At 40.2% G+C, this 20,438-nt stretch overlaps 1 protein-coding gene across 2 annotated transcripts; it reads right to left on the bottom strand.

The window, feature by feature from the left end:
- Positions 1–5,855: 5,855 nt before the first annotated feature.
- Positions 5,856–20,408, bottom strand: LOC119744868 (uncharacterized protein YqhO-like). Of its 2 annotated transcripts, XM_038221050.1 has the most exons (12): positions 20,105–20,408; positions 13,078–13,225; positions 12,760–12,896; positions 12,197–12,332; positions 11,189–11,284; positions 10,599–10,729; positions 10,060–10,166; positions 8,828–8,984; positions 8,299–8,403; positions 7,257–7,415; positions 6,745–6,840; positions 5,856–6,128 (listed from the first exon to the last, which is right to left on the bottom strand). In XM_038221050.1, the coding sequence occupies exons 1-12, from the start codon at positions 20,333–20,335 to the stop codon at positions 6,057–6,059; spliced, it is 1,575 nt and encodes a 524-aa protein (XP_038076978.1). In that variant the 5' UTR covers positions 20,336–20,408; the 3' UTR covers positions 5,856–6,056. The 2 variants fall into 2 exon arrangements, with proteins under 2 accessions (XP_038076978.1, XP_038076977.1); XM_038221049.1 differs by lacking the exons at positions 5,856–6,128; positions 6,745–6,840; positions 7,257–7,415; positions 20,105–20,408 and adding an exon at positions 15,459–15,937 and having other exon boundaries at positions 8,194–8,403.
- Positions 20,409–20,438: the final 30 nt, after the last annotated feature.

Genomic DNA, 20,438 nt, shown 5'->3' with positions numbered 1-20,438 from the left:
TTCATTAGCGTCACTCGGCGTGACAGGGCGTGGGTCTCGGTATTGACCAATGGAAGCCGGCAAAAAGGGTGATATTTGTTAATTAACAACTTTTGAAGGAGGCTTTTATCCCATTGTTTACTGCACACCGGAATATTCGTGAGGCTTGAAAAGATTGATAGATATTGCGCACGCCAGTGTTACAATTTTCAAAATGCACGTAGCGAGGCCTATTTTTCCGATTTCAACGAAAAGTAATGAACATATCACAACGACTTTTAGCACATACTTGGATCATTATAGGGGAAATAAATCCTGAAAGTTGCATGAAGATACGGTCTTCCAAACTGGATAAATTAATTTTCAAAGATTTCACCCGTCAACGTGACCACGTCTGTGTACATGTAGTTTCCTTCAAAATAAAGTGTTACGTAACCTTTAAAAATCACCCTTCGCAACCATATGGCTGTACTACCCTACGTGTAAACAGTTCCTACACACGCAACACACCCTATTGTTGACAATCATTCGTCCATGAAAACAATAAGAAGCAATTGCTACATGTTGTCTAGTAAATGCTGTACAGTAAAGGAAAGTTTTTTATTCATACGGAATCAAGCATTTGCTTAAGCGCTTGTCCTTAATGCTTGTACTCCAAAGTAAATGCTTCTTCCTAGCATTTACTAGTTTTTATACATACCACCCAACACCCACACACTCTCAAATTTGTATCCTTGTGGAGACATTAATTTCTTTGTTCTCGTGTAGTAAAGTTTTCAATTTTGAAAGTGAAGTTTCAAAATGCTCTTATTTTAACCAGAACTAATTTCCTTGGCTGAAATTCGGACTTAATATCCTTTTTCTAAAACTCTTCCATTTGCGACGGATCAACCCACCTTGGAAATTCCTTGTTTTTGAGTAAAATCCATATATCTATTTCGTGAAAACCTTGTGGAGACCTATTCATCTATAGAAATTGCCTTGTGGAGACCTTTACAATGTTTTGTTCCCTATTGTGTGCGTGTCTCCACAAGGATATAAATTTGAGCACAATAATTATTGTCTACACACTTTCTATTGAGAAGGCCTCCCTGTATTGGGATGGGATTGTATTGGTTTAGATACTTGATTTTTTTAAACAAATCCATCGCTTCAGGTGTCTTTCCATATGGGCTTAGGGTTGGCAAGGTTATACCTTTTTTGTTAAAAGTTTGATTTTTTTTGTAAACATTCCCACAGATTGCCAATTCGGGTTTAGAGAAATAGATCGACTGAAATGACGGTACGTACTTCTTGTTGTTGAAAATAATATATTTAACGCAACAGAACATAAGAAAATTTCTGTAGGGGTATTTTTAAGACATGTCTAAAGCTTATGATACGGTTAACCATAATATTCTTATTCAAAAATGACGTCGGTGTTGGGCCCCTTCCTATTTATCATGTTCATCTATGACAATTGTTATTCTTCAAGTGTCATATGTTGTTGTTTATTTGCTGATGACACTAGTTTACTCTACGATCATGATATCGATACAGGTTCATAATATTGTCTTTTATGTATGCTGGGACACATGGAAGACGAGTGGGTTCATCTGAATAGGCCACGCAGTTGAAATAATAAATAAATAAAAAAATATGGACCTGAGATGTAATGGCTTTGTTTACAAGTCGGGAGTGCTTTTTAGGGCGAAACATGCGCGAAGGCACCCGCGCAATGGCACAAAAAAAGGGAACGATTTTTTTTTACAAGGGCAGTTGTTCAGAAAAAGGTCACTTGCTAACAAAAGAATGGCACGCTTTGTGAATATGGGGGGGGGGAGTAAGTGATGGTGAAAAAAAGGCAACATGGAAAAGGGCGGTCTTTTCAATTATTGGGGGGGGGTTAAATACCCCTTAACCGCCCGCCCCCCCCCCCCCCCCCGGCTACGTCAATGTAAATGGAGCGGGATTAAGGGAGGGAAAATTCCATACTGGGCCACCACTCGGAGCTCTTGCACAAAGTCTATGGGCCATGACGGAACATTTCAGCTATTATCACAGAATTTTTGCTCTCCTTAAACAGTGATTCTTCATCAGATTTACAATTATGGTACTTTTCAGGTCATATTCTGGAATATGAGTGGTGGCCCAGTATGGGTTTTTTTCCTTGCGGGAACAAGGAATCACACTTGGTTGCAATAGTTCCAATGTCTCATCAACTGGGGATTTATACAAATGTGATCAAAAACGTAGGCACAACGTAAAACTCATACTGACCCGAATCGCCCCCGTTGCTGATAGGCCCTTGTTCCCTCCGCCCTCCAACACGATACCATCATAGGGGAAGTCATATCCTCCGAGTTCCTCCTTCTGTTCAGCCGTGAGAATCAGTGAGCCGGCGGCCGAGGAAGAAGCTTGAGAGACTGCCGCACTCATCCCGTTGGCACCATCACCTGTCTCGCCATCAGGTTGTTGGGAAATTTCCGCGTACTTTGAATTTGAGTTCATTATTGACAGCTTTAAATCGAATGCGAGAACAGTAAAATGCAACTAAGTGTCGAGAACTCACACGCACAATGCACTTCCCTGCACGCGTCCAGCCCGGTTGAACCTTTTAGGTTGCGGGTCAGACCATGGTCAGACGATGGGCCGCACCATCAAAAGCCACAGTGCTACCCTAGGCCCGTATTGTGCATGCTCGCTGTTCCGGAACAAAGATCAACTGTATTGAAACTACCTGCCAAGGTTTTTTTTTTTTGGATTTTGTTGGCCTTGGGTGATATGAATGTGGCCTGTTTTCGAGTAGTATAATTGGGGCGTAAGTGGCGCCACCAACGTCAAAATAGGCCGTCCCCAAAAAGAAACCCCAATGTTTTTCTTCGGCCAAAAATTTTGGGCAAAATTTCTTGAAAAAAAGTTTAACTTTTAACAAATTTGTAAAAAAATAATTGTGAGCCCCACAAAACCAAATCCTGGGTGCGACACTGATGCCAAGATGCAAAACACACTATGACTTGCCTACCGCTGTCACTCACACGTTGGTCAAGCCCATGGAGCTAAAAAAATCAAACAAAAACTTGACCCTTGAAAATTTTACTTTACTTTTACTTTATTTCATCCCAATGAATGTGTACTTTAATTAATAGAAATTATTGTGATTCATTATGGCTTTTAGAAAATAAAGATAAGTATAACACAGAAACTAGAAAGCACTCAGAGAGCGCAAACCTCCGCCAAGGCTAAACAATTCCCCGCCATATTGTCAGTAAACCCCAAAGAAATACAAATCAAGGACGTCTACAAAAAGGAAAACAACAAACTTTATTATTTCAGTATTCCAGTAATAATAAAATAAACCAACAAAAGCAAAGTTAAATTGATATAATTGTATAAATCCAATTACTATACCTCATACATATTCATGACCGAAAGCCGAATTCTCACTGGTCCATTCACCATCACGTGCCAGATGTTATTTTTGCTGTTTACCAAACGCGCGCGCGAATATTCATGCACAGGTTAAGTACGCATGCGTAGTAGACTGTCGCACGGGTTACCCGTGCGACGGTCTACTACGCATGCGCTTTACGAAGCAATCGTTGAACTGTCGCACGGGTGAAGCACATGTAACCTGGAAAATTGACACACTTGGGGATTCAACTCGACACAAAGAATTTAATACAAGACCAGGATCTAAGAACAAGTCGCGAACTATTTTATTAAGAAAAGGATTTTAAAATGAAACAAACATGAGACCAAAAAAAAAACAAAGTTAAAACTACAAAACTGAGATAAAAAAAAACTAAAACCAAAACCAAAACAAACCTGATAAACCTAAACCTAAACCCTATAACAATAAACTATAACCAAAAGTAAACCAACTTAAACCAACACAGAGCGTCAAAATAATGGACCTTAAATGCACTCTGACTGAAACCAGGTGACTATAGCAGCTCAAAAACACACAGGGCAGGCGCTCCCAAGAAAAGGGGAAAGAGAGGAAATAACTCTTCTGTGCCGCTGGTCTGCTAAGTGAGGGGTCTGTGGTCTTACAGGGTGGCAGAGCACATGGTCTTATCAAAGGGGCTATTCAGTGTTCTAAGGGGTCATGTTACTGGGGAAGAGGGAAAAGTTAATCAGGGGTACACATTTCTATGAACGGGTAGGGGACATCTAATAAAAAAGGGGTGATTTATTCAGGGGTCTACTCCTATACTAAAGCACTACAAAAATACATTGAAAAACTACAAGTAAAACTTGGCCCTGCCACACACGCACGCGCGAACATCGCCCTATAGCTACACATGAAACGATGGTTGCCAAGTAAAAGATGATAAGCGTTTTCCCGAGCTGAGTGATGCCAAATTGGAGAATATTGTGGACAATTACAAAGATGTATGTGCTAAACAAAAGTTGTCCACAAACAATTGTACTGACAACCGCAGTTACTGTATTGCAAACAAACTGACATTTTTGGAGTTTGAGCAATATTTTTCTTCTGGTGAGCTGGACAAGTTTCTCCGAAGATTCTGTTGCGGATGCATACCGCGGGAAAAATCGGCAACTGAATATGTATGAGGTATAGTAAAACAAATATAACATGGTTTATTTCGGGTGGACAGTCGATATTAGCTCCCCTCGATATTGGAAGTTGACAAACTAGTTCCCGAGGCGAACTTCCAATACCTCGGGGAGAGAATACCGACTGTCCACCCTCAAACCATTTTATATTTGTATACTACATGCCCCGCTTTATAAGCACGGTATTCAATATTCAACTTTACTTCCCAACAGTGGCGCACCCAGGATTTAGCTTGGGGGGGGGGGGCTCACAATATTTTTTTTAGAAATTTGAATTTCCTTATAAAATGTTGCCCAAAATTTTTGGGCGCAGGAAAAAAAGGGTTTTTTTGAATTTTTGGGGCGGATTATTTTGACGTTGGTGGCGCCATTTACACCCCTATTATACTACTCGAAAATAGGCCACATACATTATCACCACGGTCAAATCGTTGGACTAAAAAAACAAAAATTACCCCCCAAAAATATTTTAACAAATTTACATTCGGGGGGGGGGGGAGGGCTCAAGCCTCCCGTGAACCCCCCCCCCCCCATTTTGTGCGCCACTGCTTCACCACTTACTCTGAATATTCCTTGTAAAACGTCTGTAAACAAGACAAGTTGTGTTACAACTGATAATGTAGTAACAATATCGGTCAATTTGTGATACATTATCGGTTGGTGATACGTTATCCGTTGGTTACTACATTATCAGTTGTAACACATGTGTCATCAGAGAAATTAAGATTACATCTCCAGTGTTATACATGTTTACAGAAAAAACTACAACTCCATGAAGCCCAATACCATTAGTATACCAATTTGAAAGTACATGTACTTTACATTTTACTGTCAATAAATCGTGATGATACAAATGACGTTACTGAAAAAACTATAATTATTGAATTTAAGCAGAATGCTTAACTTTGAAAGAATATCGCGGTAAACTTTTACCTAACTGCCAAAGAAATTGAGTCCTTAAAAACCAAAATCGTTTCCGTAAAATTACACTGCGTGGGACTTTATGTAGGAGCACTCTTGTCAAAACCTAACGTACAAGATCAAGTTCACCACGCGTTTCATAGCCTCTATGATAAGTGTCATCGTCCTCGCTTATAACTTAGCTCAGAGAAAAGCTAAACTGGTTGGCGTTTCAATAAGCTTTAACACAATAAGGTAGTATAATGTAGTAACCAACGGATAATGTATCACCGACCGATAATGTCACATAAATTAACCACTACTGTATCACTAACCGATAATGTAGCACAAAATTGACCGATAGTGTAGTAAAATGTACTACACTATCAGTCAATTGTTGTTACATTATCAGTCATAACCGATAGCGTAACAAGAATTGACTGATAGTGTAGCAACATTTACTACAGTATCCGTCATTTTTGTTACATTATCGGTTAGTGATACAATATCGGTCAATTTGTGTGACATTATCGGTAAGTGATACGTTATCAGTTATAGTTACTACGTTATCAGTTGTAACATGGATGATTGACCATGATCTACCACCGTGCAGTTCATGTCTTGCGCACCAACTTGTTCTCAGCAATGCGTTCACGGAGAAAAGCTATGCAGCCAACCTTGCCTTGCTGAGAAGGGGACAAAAATGGAACAAAACATTAAAATACTAGATGTCTGAGCCAAACAACGAAGAAGCTTAACTTGGGTACTATGGCACAATATGACTCCGTAGACGCTAATAACTATGAACATTCTGACAAAGTTGTACTAAATAACGTACTTCATTGCGATCCACATTTTTGCTATGGTAAGACAGGGGATACTTTATGAATTATTCGCCCTCAACAAGGCTAAAAGCCACTCAAGGTACATCGTTAAAAAAGGAATCAAAAGAAGTTTAAACCTAACCCCAAACCTTTCTCTAACCCTAAGGGAAACTGAAGGTAGGAATTAACATTCCTCTTGAAACAGGAACAGGACAACCTTAGGTTGGAGGGAAACAAGCACAAGGCAGGCAAGGAAATCCAAAGAGATGCAGCACTTGGGAAAAAGCTATGGAGCTTCTCTTCAATGTAGTTCTTGTACGAAATACAAGAGACCAAAATATTCAGCCTGACTCGACCAGTTGATCCCCCCCCCCCAAAAAAAAATTTGGTTTTTAATTTGTTGTGATGAGTTTCATGTACATTTAACAGAAACAACATGTTGCTTTGCAGCTTGAAAACAAATGCAAACGAGATTTACCTGAACCATGTAACTTTGGTCTTCTTCCTCCATGTTGAAGTCCAGAGTATCCAGGTAACCGGTGTTAATGCCGATCGTACGATGCACATCAGAGCCCTGTACAGTCAACGAGATGGCTTTCGTTAACTAGCTTATCGGGTTAGACACCTATGTTCCGACACACTTATGTTCGACATCCCTGTGTTCCGACTGCTCTTGTTCCTAACCTTAACCCTAACCCTAAACGGGCTATTAACACATTCTTATGTGCGGGTTATCGGAACATAGGGGTGTCGGAACATAGCGCAGTCACCGCTTATCGTAGATCGCAGTGGAAATTCAATATTGTCCACGAAGAAAAACACCACATAAAACCAAGTCACGTAAGTGGAAAGAGGAGACAATGTTCAGTACAAGGGTTTTTTACATAGTGTTGAACCTCCGAAAATAGAGATTAAGAACGAAGTGGAAGACATGTTTTTTTTTTAATCCTCAACATTTTCTTTATATATAAAACTGTAGATCAGTATTACCTGAACGAAGACTCTCTTCATATTGAGGAGCAAGGTGTCCAGAATACTGCTGAAGTAGCTCCCAAGACCAGCGATTTCCTTGCGGCTGTAGCCACGGAAATGGTCCATAATCTCCAAGCCTTTGCTCTCCCCAAACGCCATCAGTTCGTGTATAGTTAACTTCGAGAAACAAAATCCCAAAAAAATAAGTTCATGTCCTTAAATGAAAGCACTCATTTTTTCAAACGTCAGCCAATTGTTGACTTTCATCCACTGAACATACAGGGTGACCACCCCCCCCCCCCAAAAAAAAATGCAACCATAAAAAGTCTGCCTTTTAAAACAAAAGGGATAGGTAGATTTTATGTTTTGGGTATCAGATTAAAGCTGAGAGATTACTGAAACAATCATGAAAATAGCACTTTGGATTGCTGAAAAAATGTCAATTTTGTAAAAGAAGTCATTTTCCATCCTGTATACCAAAAACTACAACAGTAAGGGATCTTCACTGTACTGCAGGTTTGTGCATATCCTAATCCTTACAATCAACACGGCACATGATATGTCAAGAGTACAAATGAATTTGATGCAAACACCTTTTTATTTTCCACCTGAACAGGTATCTCATCCTTTATAGTCCTATTTTGAACCTTTTCAGCGACATCAATACGTCAAAATATTAAAGACATTGCACAAATGAAGGATAGTTGCACAGTAGGCTTGCAGTAAAATGCTTCACTGTTTGAAGTATTTGTGTACAAGATTAAAAATGACTACTTTTACATAATTGGCAATTTCTCAGCAACCCAAATTGAATTTTCATGATTTGAAAGAAAGAGTTCTCAGCTTTAATCTGATACCCAAAACATAAAAATCTACTTATCCTTTTCTTTTAAAATGGCAAATGTTATAGGGCTGCATTTGTTGGGGTCACCCTCAATTGTCCTTAAACCGGACCGTCACACGCATGTGATTACAAGATTGCGAATTGTTTCCTACAAAACAAGAAGTGGCTTTCGCAGGCGTAAATAAAGCAACTTTGAAAAGGGTTCACAATTCTTACTTCGCCATCTTTTGACGTGTCCAGTCGTTTGAAAAATGCCTTTGCGTCACTGAAGTCTTGTCCAAATAGCTGCTTCTTGTCTTCGATTGTAAGCTCCGAGTTTGGCTGTGAAGGAGAGAAGTAAGCAAATGATGTTACACATCGTAACTGGGATTGCGACGTGTCGCAGTGCTTAGTAAAATCTGGTGCAGGTAATATTAAACAAATCATGCGATGAAACAAACAGTTTTTATTTGTCCCATGACCCGACCTCGTTAAACATTTTCTTCTGAAAAGTGGTGTTATAATGAACGCAAATGTTACCATGGAATTACAATGACCTGTAAAAACTTCTTTACTGTCTGATTAAAATAAAGAAGTCGATCTTCTTAATTCCAAAAAAGTGATGAGGTGAATGAAGTCACGGACATGTTTGGGAAAGGAGAGAGAATCTAACCCCCAAAATGACCGTCTAGCGGGTCTCTTGTATTCAACGCCCACCCTTATAAGGTCATGCACTCAGACTGAATTCCGTGTTGAATAGCCATACCTTGTTCATGGCCATCTCGAATTCCTGCTCACTAATAGTCCCGCTGTGGTCGATGTCGCTGTCCCGAAGTACCTTGAGAAACTTGGAAAACGATGACATAAGTGTTTGATGCTCGGTCCTCTTCTTCTGTATTCCCTCCATTGCCTCTTTCCGGGCTCTGTAAACCATAAGATAATTAATTTTGCACATTGATCTGTCAATTGTGAAACTATTTATCTGTTTATCTTGGCTTGAAAAGAATTTGTCGATGAGACTATAGGCAGCATTATCTAGAATAGACTTTTTAATTCAACAGATTAATCCCAGTTTGCCCTGTAACAATTGAACAATGTTGGTCACAAAATATATTTATAGGGCAAGGATGGAATGAATCGTCTAGAACCTTGCTTTAAGGAGGCAGGAATCGGGTGCAGGTATTGGGTGAAAAAGAACTGAATCAAAAATTCAGAAATGACATTGAAATACATGTAACTAATTTATTGTACATGTACAACCATTAGGACCATTTCGAGCGATTCACAATGCAGTGCGCCACCAAGAGTTTCAAGTTTACGGTCGACAAAGCATGATCCATTTGAATGAGTGTCAGTAGACAACTTGAGCTAATTTTTGTATAGAAAACACCCATATTGATAAAAAAAAAATGGCAAACATATACTCAAATCATACGCTTACGAAACTACTGACCGGAAAAACGAACAATTTCAAATTTCCCGCGCTGCGAATTTCGACCATCTCCCACAATAAACTGGGAAATATGAGCTCTCCATGTGGCAAACTCTTGGTGGCGCACTAGTTTGTGGATCGCCCGATGATGCCCGGGAAATGTTTGTTTCGTATACTAGTAAACCTTTGAAAGTCTGATGTGTTGGCTCATAAGAATGCTGGTTCACAAGAAACGTGTTCACAAGAAAGACTCTAAAAACTAGAAGAAAACCATGCACAATGAAACTGTGATTTGCACCATTGACCCGAGCTGAAGGAAGCCATTCAAGTCACGACAATTTGAGGTACACAAAGTACACCTGACGTTAGAATAACACATTTGGACACTAGGAATTATACAAAGATCGACTACAATAAACACAAGTGCCCATAATATGCATCTTCATCACGTATGGGCCATTGCAAAAAGCCAAGTTATAATATGTATTTACGTTTCGTTTATGACGAGACAAGGATGAGTTGTTATGTTATATTATCGTTATACAAAAAATGAAAAGGGACTTTACTTGGCCAGATGGGTGTTAGGGAAGTCCGGCTTTTCAGACGATGTGATATGCTTCTCAAAACGTTTCATCAGGTCGTCCTTCATAATCTCCCTCTCATCGTTGGCATACTGAATGAGATCACACAAACATGGAAGTAAGAACTAGTCAAAGTGCTAGTGGCCATACATGGACCCAATATGCTGATACTGCTTACTATTCTTCACAAACAATGGAACTACATGTACCAAACTCTAGGTGTACTTCAGAGCGTTCGTAGATTCAAGAACAACTTAAGAGAAACGTATTAGCGGCATGGAAATTGTATAAGCGGCATTATCACATAACTGGACTTTTTTTCTGAAGAGAATGATGTACTGATTTTAGATTGTATGTAAGAGAGAGAGGCGATAAGGGTGTTTAGGCCTACAAGTAGCACAAGTGGTATCTATTAGCTCGGATTTTAAAAGGCCGAAATTTTAAAGTCAATGAGGGCTATAAATACATGCCGCGGAATTGCTGTTCATAATAACCATTGTCATCAAGTGCTTTCTGTTACTTACAAGTAGTATCCCCAACGTGTTCTCGTTCTTAGGAGAGAAGCGTTTGTTGGGGTCCCAGAGTTTGGGAAGTTGCTCAAATGGCTGAAGACGTTTCAGAAAGGAAGCATCGGGTTTCATGGACAAATACCAGCCTGAAGCAGAAAATGAAACAATTGAAAATGTAACAATTTATGTTTCTGTGATTATGAATACGTAGTTTACCCTATATCGATAATGCAAGCCCTATGGCTGAAACACAATTTCATTTACATAAGTGCACGTTCATCATGGGCGTCGCCAGGATTTTTCTTTACAGAAGGAGGCAGAGCTCTCAAAATCCTTGTACTATCTCAAGCATATTCTCAATTTATCATAATTATTTTCGAGGATGGGCTGGGGGGGATTTGCCCACCCCACCCAATTGAAATGTATATACCAAAAATAATGACTCTAATAAATAAGCTGCGCAGGATATAGAAGTTTTTCAAATGCGATATTATAAATATTGTGTAGGTAATAACAGCACATTTTGGTTCGAGGTTTCGTGAGTGAATATTGGGGTGCGGACACCATCACCACAAAAATAAAAAAGAAAGTAGTGATAGCATTACCGTCGTAGCAATGTATTGGATAGTTGCAGAGTAGTCCTCCATCTACGTAGTAGTCCTTTGTTTTCCCGCTCTTTACTTCCACAGGGCAAAAAAAGCCTGCAAAGAGAAAACAAGTGTAACCGTTTGCTGCATGTTATATGCAAAAGTCATTACTCTAAAGTGTTGCACGAGGATTCCATGCGGGTATTACATTAAACCCTCGTAAAAAGGCAATACTGACTCTTGTTTGATAGTTAAGGTCAATCCACACAAAATATGTTATCAACATGAACAATTTCGACTTCCAGTGACCTCATAAAGTGACCTCATGATAGCCTTAAATGAAAATTTGTTCAAGAACAAAGATATCCTGACAGACGCTGTGGCCAAGTTGGGCGGTCTGTTCTTGACACGGGTATAAAACTCTTCTCGCGCTCGAACGCGCACTCGGAACAGGATCCGCACACCACCTATCCGTCGGGTTTTGCACGAAACAATATACCCGCGTCAAGAACAGACCGCCCCAACTCGGCCAGTGAGTATATTTCACCTTTCACATAAAGAGAAGGCGAGACGTACAAGGAGAGGTCATTTTCCATTGATCGACATCGAGATGTTTTGCAATTTCTTCTATGACCTAACTTACAACCAGGATGTTCTCATATTCTGTAGTGGTTCATAGGGCCAGGGAGAGACATTTTACTGCTAAATTGACTTTCCATTTCCTCCCTGATCAACCTTGCCCTTTGCGCCATTGTCGAGACAATACAAAATTGGACTTACACGAGTTCTAGAGAAATATCAGAGTTTTGAACTCAAGACTTATAACAACACTGACAAGATGCTCATGCACGAACCTTGTATATGGACTAGATGGAAACTCTATAGATAATAAACTTTGTTGTAAAAACAATGCCAAAAGTGATGCTTTTTTAATTGCAGAAATCGAGTAGTTCAAAAACTAATTAGCTTGATGTAAAAGAATTAAAGATGGCCTATTTAGCGAAGACAATAGACCTGCTGTTATACCTGGAATACAACCGGACATCCGAACTGCTTTTCTGATAGGAAGATCAGGTGTGGTTTTGACATGGCAATACGTGCAGTCCATGGTGTTCATGTTGGTCACGGTAATACAGAGCTCCGTTTTATTAAGCTGATACAACTGGTTGGGTAAAAAGAAGAAGTTATGTTTAATACCTCAAGATCTGTTCATAGTCGGGTGGTTTAAGTGTGGAACAGTGCTCGACTATGGGTCATACAAAGCATATTTTATTTAGATGGGGTGACACCTGAAATAGGTTTTGAGAGGATATTTACAAAAGTCCAAAATGGCCACCGCGATGCATAAGTTATGCACATACTTTGCTATATGCTATATGTGTTTTTTGTAAAAAAAAAAAAAAAGGGCACTTGCTCAGAAAAAAGGGGCACTTGTTCAGAAAAAGGCACTTGTTCAGAAAAATGGGCACTTGTTGTTGGGGGGGGGGGGACGCGCACTTGTTAAAAAAGGGCACTTTTTACAAAGGGGGGGGGGTAAACGCTTGTGAATAAAGGTATTTGAATGGAAAAGGGCAGACCTTTGCACCCACCTCTTTAAATGTCAGGTCTGGTTTGTCCGTCTTAACTTTGATTTGCTCACCGAACCAATCAGAGATCTTCTTGCCGGGATGCAAACCGTAGCTCATCAGCATGTTAGGAAGAAAGCTGAGTTTGCCAAATCTAGCATCTGGAATCAAACCACAAACCATCATTCTGTACATCCGCTCGTATTAACCGCCCAAGGGTCAAAGATGACCACAAATATTAGCCCCCCTCCTCCCCAATCGCCGTCACTCCTCACCAGCCACCCTCCCCCTCCCCCACCCCCGGCTCTCCCCCGACAATGAAACTGGGTCCCGCCTACTCACCAAGGAAGACTTTGGTGATATCACCTCTCAGGAATGTCTCGATATCATACGAGTTATATCCAACAGACGCAAGTGCAGCAACCATTGAACCGGCACTGGCCCCAGCAAAACGTTTGATGTTTCCCCAGTAGCCAAGCTCCTCAAGGACCTGTGATACAAGGAGAACATGTATTTTTTAACAAACAACTGTGTTATGTCCATAGTGCATTTTTAATACAAATATCCCAGACTCTGTAAGTTTTCCATTGCATGCAGGGACACATTTTCAATTTAGTTTGTCAAAGGATGACTATTATAACCGAATACAAACTTTGACTTGAGCGGCCCTCATAAAGAGCTTGCAAAGGGCGCCCTCAATGTCGACAGGTTTTGGTTATAAACCTTAAATTCTTTTGTTTGTAAACATTTGCGCCATTTTATATGGGCTGCCGCAAGCGCATATATTGAAACCGTGGTTGGCAACATGTTTTACCCAAAAAATTCCCCCAAACGCCCTCAATACAAAGTAAAAAAGCATGTCTGAGAATTATGTTGTAGCTTTGTTGACAATGTTGAATTTCCAACAATCAAATAATATTTGTAATGTATAATAATTATAATATATAATAATAATCTGTAATGACTCTTCTTTATTTTTGCAGTGTTGGACCTTCCATAGTTTTACAACCCGTGGTTGCCAAAAATGCAGTTTGCCAACCAAGCGTAGAAAGGTCTATTCAAACTCAGTAAAAAGCGTCGTATCACAGAGGAGCAATGACATGAGGGCGCTCTGTACAAGTTGGCCTATACGTATTGCTAGACATGCATAATGCATTATCCGTTGTGAATTGACCAATGAAAATGCAGAATTACTAACGTAATTCAGCCGTCGTCTGGCGCCAGATAGCACGCGCGCCATGGCGCGCGTGCTGTTGCTGGTAACCGCAAACCACCGTTAGATGATTGGTTAATACTGCTTGATTTATATTACGTGAAAAAAAAATGAATAAGTGATTAGTTCGACGAGATAGTAAAGGCCCTCGCGGCTTCGCCGCTCGTGCTAGTCTTTTAACGTACCAGCATTCGGGGTGTGTTACGTGTCCGGATGGTCCGGTCCGGGCGGTCCGGGTATAGGCGCGTGGGTCTTGACTAAAGGCTATGCGACATCAGGTCCAAAGTAACATGTGTGACTGAAGAACCGACGATTTTTGGAACAAAATTTGGTTTACCCCCGGAATTTTTTTCGCGCGCTTACTACACGATAACTGGAATTTTTTCCAAGTTACAATGATTGCGTAAACGTTTCGACCCCAGAATGGCTCATTCTCTCAAAACTCTCATCTAAAAAGAATTTCCGAGTTGTTGAATCACGGAGGGGAAAGGAGGTTGTCGACATAAGAATGAGCACATTACTTAACATTATTCAGACGGAAGGGGACGGTATGCCGACATCGCAACCAAACCCCGAAATCAGCCCGTAATTGCATAACTCCCGTAAGCTCCAATTTGCCGTTTGCCAAGTCATGAAACAGAATCAAGATGAGAACAAAAACACAGACTCTCATCAATAAGATTCGAATCTGTTTCAATGAGCCGTCAATAAGCTGGGGTAGTGCTCTGTCATCCGTGCCCAGATAAATTGTAAATCCGAGCCAGGATTTTGTTTTATAAGAGACTCTCTACTGTAAAATTTCACAGTAGAGAGTTGAGCCTTTACATAACAAGTCCTGTATTATTATTTTGTTTTCTCTTTTGCCTTTCCAGGTCTTTTATTATTCGCATATTCCTCCAGCATTAAATATTAACAAAAGCATTACTTAGTTACACATTGAAATAATACTTTACAAACTTAAATCACAAAAAGACAGATACATTGAAATTTGGTAAGAGGGATTCAGTACATATAAGTTCATTTACAAATGTCATCCAAAGAAACCCGAGGTTAAGAATTTGCTTAGAATTGTGTGTGTTGATGACCCTACATTTGAAAATAGTACAAGATGCAATTATTATGAAAAGGTTGACATTATCGAAATTTGTGTTGTTAGTTCTAATTCCTAGCACAATCTCTTTAAAATGATGTCTTTCTTAAAGTTTGAATTAACAGATAAAATAATGTGATAGGGCTAAGGCACTAGTTTGAAATCTACGATGACAATTTGAACTACCTAAAGCAATTTAAGAATACATGTACATTTAGAAACTTAAGAATTCCATTTATTATTATTGGCCCCATTTTACTAGTAGTGTTAACACAAGTCAGCGGCTGAAAAAGGGGGTGTCTAACCCGCCCGACCCGCTACTGCACTTTTAAGGTAAAATATGGTGACAAAAATGCGATGTGAGGATTCTGAATTCTACCTGTTTATTTGTGCATTTAGTGTATGTGGCACTGTACTGACCCGAATGGCCCCCGTTGCCGCCAATCCCTTGTTGCCTCCGCCCTCAAACACGATGGTGTCGAAGCAGAAGTCATATCCCACAAATTCATCTTTCTGCCTAACTGTGAGAAACTCCGATGGAGTAGCAACGGAAGAGTAAAGCACCGGAAACTTCTGCCGAGTCGGTGACTTGACACCAAGGGTCGACTTGACAGCAAGACCCACATTGTCCCCTTGTCTTTGAACGGACGAGTACCATTCTGCTCCGGAGCTGATCGCGACTGTGTAGTTTGCGTGTGTGAACCTCGATCTATCACTTATTAATGTTATTTTATTATGAGTATTTTGTTTTGTGTAGAAAACATGAAAGGTATTGGGGAACTGTGTGCATAAATTCTTGTACGCGTTGATAGAGAAAGTTTTGTACATTTTGCAGCGTTAAGCATTCCTTGATTAACGTGTTAGCCGCACATATCATGACGATAGCATCACCGTGACCACTGACAAACGAAATGGCTGTGTTCTAGTTGTCCATCCAACCACAAATTGCAGACGAGAATTCCGAGTTGAACAGTTATGTTAACGCAAGCCAAGACACAATGAGCACCATGAGCAAATATTCCAGAAATCGAAAGAGCGCCAACTTTACTTAGGCCTAACCGGTACAGCTGCGAACGGTAATATCCAGTCACAGACTCATTCAGATTATTCGGGCTTTACAAAGAGGCATACGAATGTACACAATGCTTCACTGTTTATTGTCTTTCTTTTAAGACACGATGTGCTTTTTCAATTCAACGCCCATCTCCCCATGAGACGAATTTCCCTACATTTAGACGAATCAGAATGCTATATTCGTGAATTACACTGGAAAATTTCACCTAAAACGATATGAAAACCATCACGCGTGTAAAAGACAAGTTGTAAAACGTATGCTTCAGCACAATCGTCCCAGCTGCCGCAACTGGAACCTACCCCCTCCCTACCCTTGCAGCCAGCCCCGACGCCACCCCACTTTGTTTCGCTACTTTACGGCAAATAACCGTTACATTTACGAGCCGTCATTTTAGGAAACCCGTAACTGACCGTAATTTTACGGGGTTTTTTTTGTTGGCAACCCGTTTAACAGTGCTTCCAGGTGGTGCTTTTACCGTTATATATTACGGGCAATTGTTTATAGTGAACACTCTCTACCCAAAACGATAACTGAACCTGCTAGAATTATTGATGATTTTTTTAGATCGCTGTTCTGGGATCCTTATTACAAATGTACCGGTATCAGTGATCGCTTCCCAGTATTTAATGATTATTTTGTAAATTTTGGTGAAAATGTCGCAAGCAAGATGCTAACGCCTGACGTTTCTTTTGATTATTTTCTTCCCGGTGAGATGCTGTGATTTTTATGCCATTGGACACTGAGGACCTTTACAATTCTCAGGAATGATGAAAGTATACTTTATGTATTCTACAGCTGGCGAAACGTCTCATAAGTTTTGCTGGATTATGTACTACTACATGTACTGTATGCTTCACCTTGAATTGGACTACTCAGCCATATGGTTGTTAACCGCAAAGCGTCGCCGTTATTAGGCAAAACTAATCCGATTACGTACTTAGACGCTATATCGCAGCAGTGAAATTCATGCAACCCCCAAAACATGGCATTTTGAACGTTGTGATTCTCAGAAAATATGCTCGGTATGATTGAAATGTTACATTCTAACTGACGAAGAAATCCTAAACTAAATGTCAGTGAAAAAAAAATCGCCGTCATTGATGCCGAAACCTCAATACTGGTTACTGTCAAAGCTGACCTTCAAGTCTGGAAGAAATCGTTCGAAAACTTCCCCAATGTATGTATTTATCCCAATTTCTAGGAATTTATCCCACTTGTTATTTCACGAAAAAATTAACACTCATATCATCTAAGTATAGTCCGAATTTCAGCTTAATCTGTTTCTTCGGAGGCTAGTGTTACAACGTGAACAATCTCCATGGAAAATTTCGAAGAAAATCAAAAAAATTATTTGCCAACCCACTCAACCCATGTGCATTGTTCAGCAAAGCGCCGTCTAGGCGCTACGGCTGACCGATTTTGGCCCCGCACACAAATGATGATGACGGGCATATTAGCATATTCATTAGCGTCACTCGGCGTGACAGGGCGTGGGTCTCGGTATTGACCAATGGAAGCCGGCAAAAAGGGTGATATTTGTTAATTAACAACTTTTGAAGGAGGCTTTTATCCCATTGTTTACTGCACACCGGAATATTAGTGAGGCTTGAAAAGATTGATAGATATTGCGCACGCCAGTGTTACAATTTTCAAAATGCACGTAGCGAGGCCTATTTTTCCGATTTCAACGAAAAGTAATGAACATATCACAACGACTTTTAGCACATACTTGGATCATTATAGGGAAATAAATCCTGAAAGTTGCATGAAGATACGGTCTTCCAAACTGGATAAATTAATTTTCAAAGATTTCATAATTCACCCGTCAACGTGACCACGTCTGTGTACATGTAGTTTCCTTCAAAATAAAGTGTTACGTAACCTTTAAAATCACCCTTCGCAACCATATGGCTGTATCGTTTCGGTTTTGCGGTAACACCATGTGGTAATAACTACTGCTTAGAAGATATTAGTTCTGAGAAGAACTTGTCCTGCTTATTATCAACTTGCTAAGTAGTTTTTGTTCTGTTTAGAACAGTCCTCTCAGAACTAATATCTTCTAAGCAGTAGTTATTACCACATGGTGTTACCGCAAAACCGAAACGATACCGATACCCCACCATGCAAAGCCTCAAATCTTACATATGGCTGTACTACCCTACGTTTAAACAGTTCGTACACACGCAACACACCCTATTGTTGACAATCATTCGTCCATGAAAACAATAAGAAGCAATTGCTACATGTTGTCTAGTAAATGCTGTACAGTAAAGGAAAGTTTTTTATTCATACGGAATCAAGCATTTGCTTAAGCGCTTGTCCTTAATGCTTGTACTCCAAAGTAAATGCTTCTTCCTAGCATTTACTAGTTTTTATACATACCACCCAACACCCACACACTCTCAAATTTGTATCCTTGTGGAGACATTAATTTCTTTGTTCTCGTGTAGTAAAGTTTTCAATTTTGAAAGTGAAGTTTCAAAATGCTCTTATTTTAACCAGAACTAATTTCCTTGGCTGAAATTCGGACTTAATATCCTTTTTCTAAAACTCTTCCATTTGCGACGAATAAACCCACCTTGGAAATTCCTTGTTTTTGAGTAAAATCCATATATCTATTTCGTGAAAACCTTGTGGAGACCTATTCATCTATAGAAATTGCCTTGTGGAGACCTTTGCAATGTTTTGTTCCCTATTGTGTGCGTGTCTCCACAAGGATATAAATTTGAGCACAATAATTATTGTCTACACACTTTCTATTGAGAAGGCCTCCCTGTATTGGGATGGGATTGTATTGGTTTAGATACTTGATTTTTTAAAACAAATCCGTCGCTTCAGGTGTCTTTCCATATGGGCTTAGGGTTGGCAAGGTTATACCTTTTTTGTTAAAAGTTTGATTTTTTTTGTAAACATTCCCACAGATTGCCAATTCGGGTTTAGAGAAATAGATCGACTGAAATGACGGTACGTACTTCTTGTTGAAAATAATATATTTAACGCAACAGAACATAAGAAAATTTCTGTAGGGGTATTTTTAAGACATGTCTAAAGCTTATGGTACGGTTAACCATAATATTCTTATTCAAAAATGACGTCGGTGTTGGGCCCCTTCCTATTGATCATGTTCAGTTATTCTTCAAGTGTCATATGTTGTTGTTTATTTGCTGATGACACTAGTTTACTCTACGATCATGATATCGATACAGGTTCATAATATTGTCTTTTAATAATGCTGGGACACATGGAAGACGAGTGGTTCAACTGAATGGGCCACGCAGTTGAAATAAGAAATAAATAAATAAATGAATGGACCTGAGACGCAATGGCTTTGTTTACATATGCGATTTCCTATGGGAGCGAAGTCGGGAGTGCTTTTCAGGGCGAAACATGCGCGAAGGCACCCGCGCAATGGCACAAAAAAGGGAACGATTTTTTTTTTACAAGGGCAGTTGTTCAGAAAAAGGTCACTTGCTAACAAAAGAATGGCACGCTTTATGAATATGGGGGGGGGGGGGGGGGGCAGTAAGCGCTGATGAAAAAAAGGCAGAATGGGAAAAGGGCAGTCTTTACAATTATTTTTTTGGGGGGGGTTAAATACCCCTTAACCCCCCCCCCCCCCCCCCCCCCCCCCCCCCCCCCCCCCCCCCCCCCCCCCGCTACGCCAATGTAAATGGAGCGGGATTAAGGGAGGGAAAATTTCATACTGGGCCACCACTCGGAGCTTTTGCACAAAGTCTATGGGCCATGACAGAACATTTTAAACTATTATCAAAGAATTTTTGCTCACCTTAAACAGTGATTCGTCATCAGATTTACAATTTTTGGTACTTTTCAGGTCATATTCTGGAATATGAGTGGTGGCCCAGTATGAATTTTTTTCCTTGCGGGAACAAGGAATCACACTTGGTTGCAATAGTTCCAATGTCTCATCTACTGGGGATTTATAAAAATGTGATCAAAAACGTAGGCACAACCTAAAACTCATACTGACCCGAATCGCCCCCGTTGCTGATAGGCCCTTGTTCCCTCCGCCCTCCAACACGATACCATCGTAGGGGAAGTCATATCCTCCGAGTTCCTCCTTCTGTTCAGCCGTGAGAATCAGTGAGTCGGCGGCCGAGGAAGAAGCTTGAGAGACTGCCGTACTCATCCCGTTGGCACCATCACCTGTCTTGCCATCAGGTTGTTGGGAAATTTCCACGTACTTTGAATTTGAGCTCATTATTGACAGCTTTAATTCGAATGCAAGAACAGTAAAATGCAACTAAGTGTCAAGAACTCACACACACAATGCGCTACACTGCACGCGTCCAGCCCGGTTGAAG

The sequence above is a fragment of the Patiria miniata genome, unplaced genomic scaffold (assembly GCF_015706575.1).
Source record: "Patiria miniata isolate m_02_andy unplaced genomic scaffold, ASM1570657v1 HiC_scaffold_7, whole genome shotgun sequence".
In the NCBI taxonomy this organism is placed as follows: domain Eukaryota; kingdom Metazoa; phylum Echinodermata; class Asteroidea; order Valvatida; family Asterinidae; genus Patiria; species Patiria miniata.
Note: the sequence above shows the minus strand (reverse complement) of the source record. Positions and strands in the feature narration are given on the sequence as shown.

What these genes read in the sequence shown, in the direction of transcription:
- LOC119744868 (XM_038221050.1), bottom strand. Translation starts at nt 20,335, where the DNA reads ATGAGCTCAAATTCAAAGTACGTGGAAATTTCCCAACAACCTGATGGC. An exon ending in ACACGTTGGGGATACTACTT is followed by an intron (nt 10,167 to 10,598) that starts GTAAGTAACAGA and finishes GATCTCATTCAG; the next exon opens with TATGCCAACGATGAGAGGGA. An exon ending in ACCAAAGTTACATGGTTCAG is followed by an intron (nt 6,129 to 6,744) that starts GTAAATCTCGTT and finishes TCCCCTTCTCAG; the next exon opens with CAAGGCAAGGTTGGCTGCAT.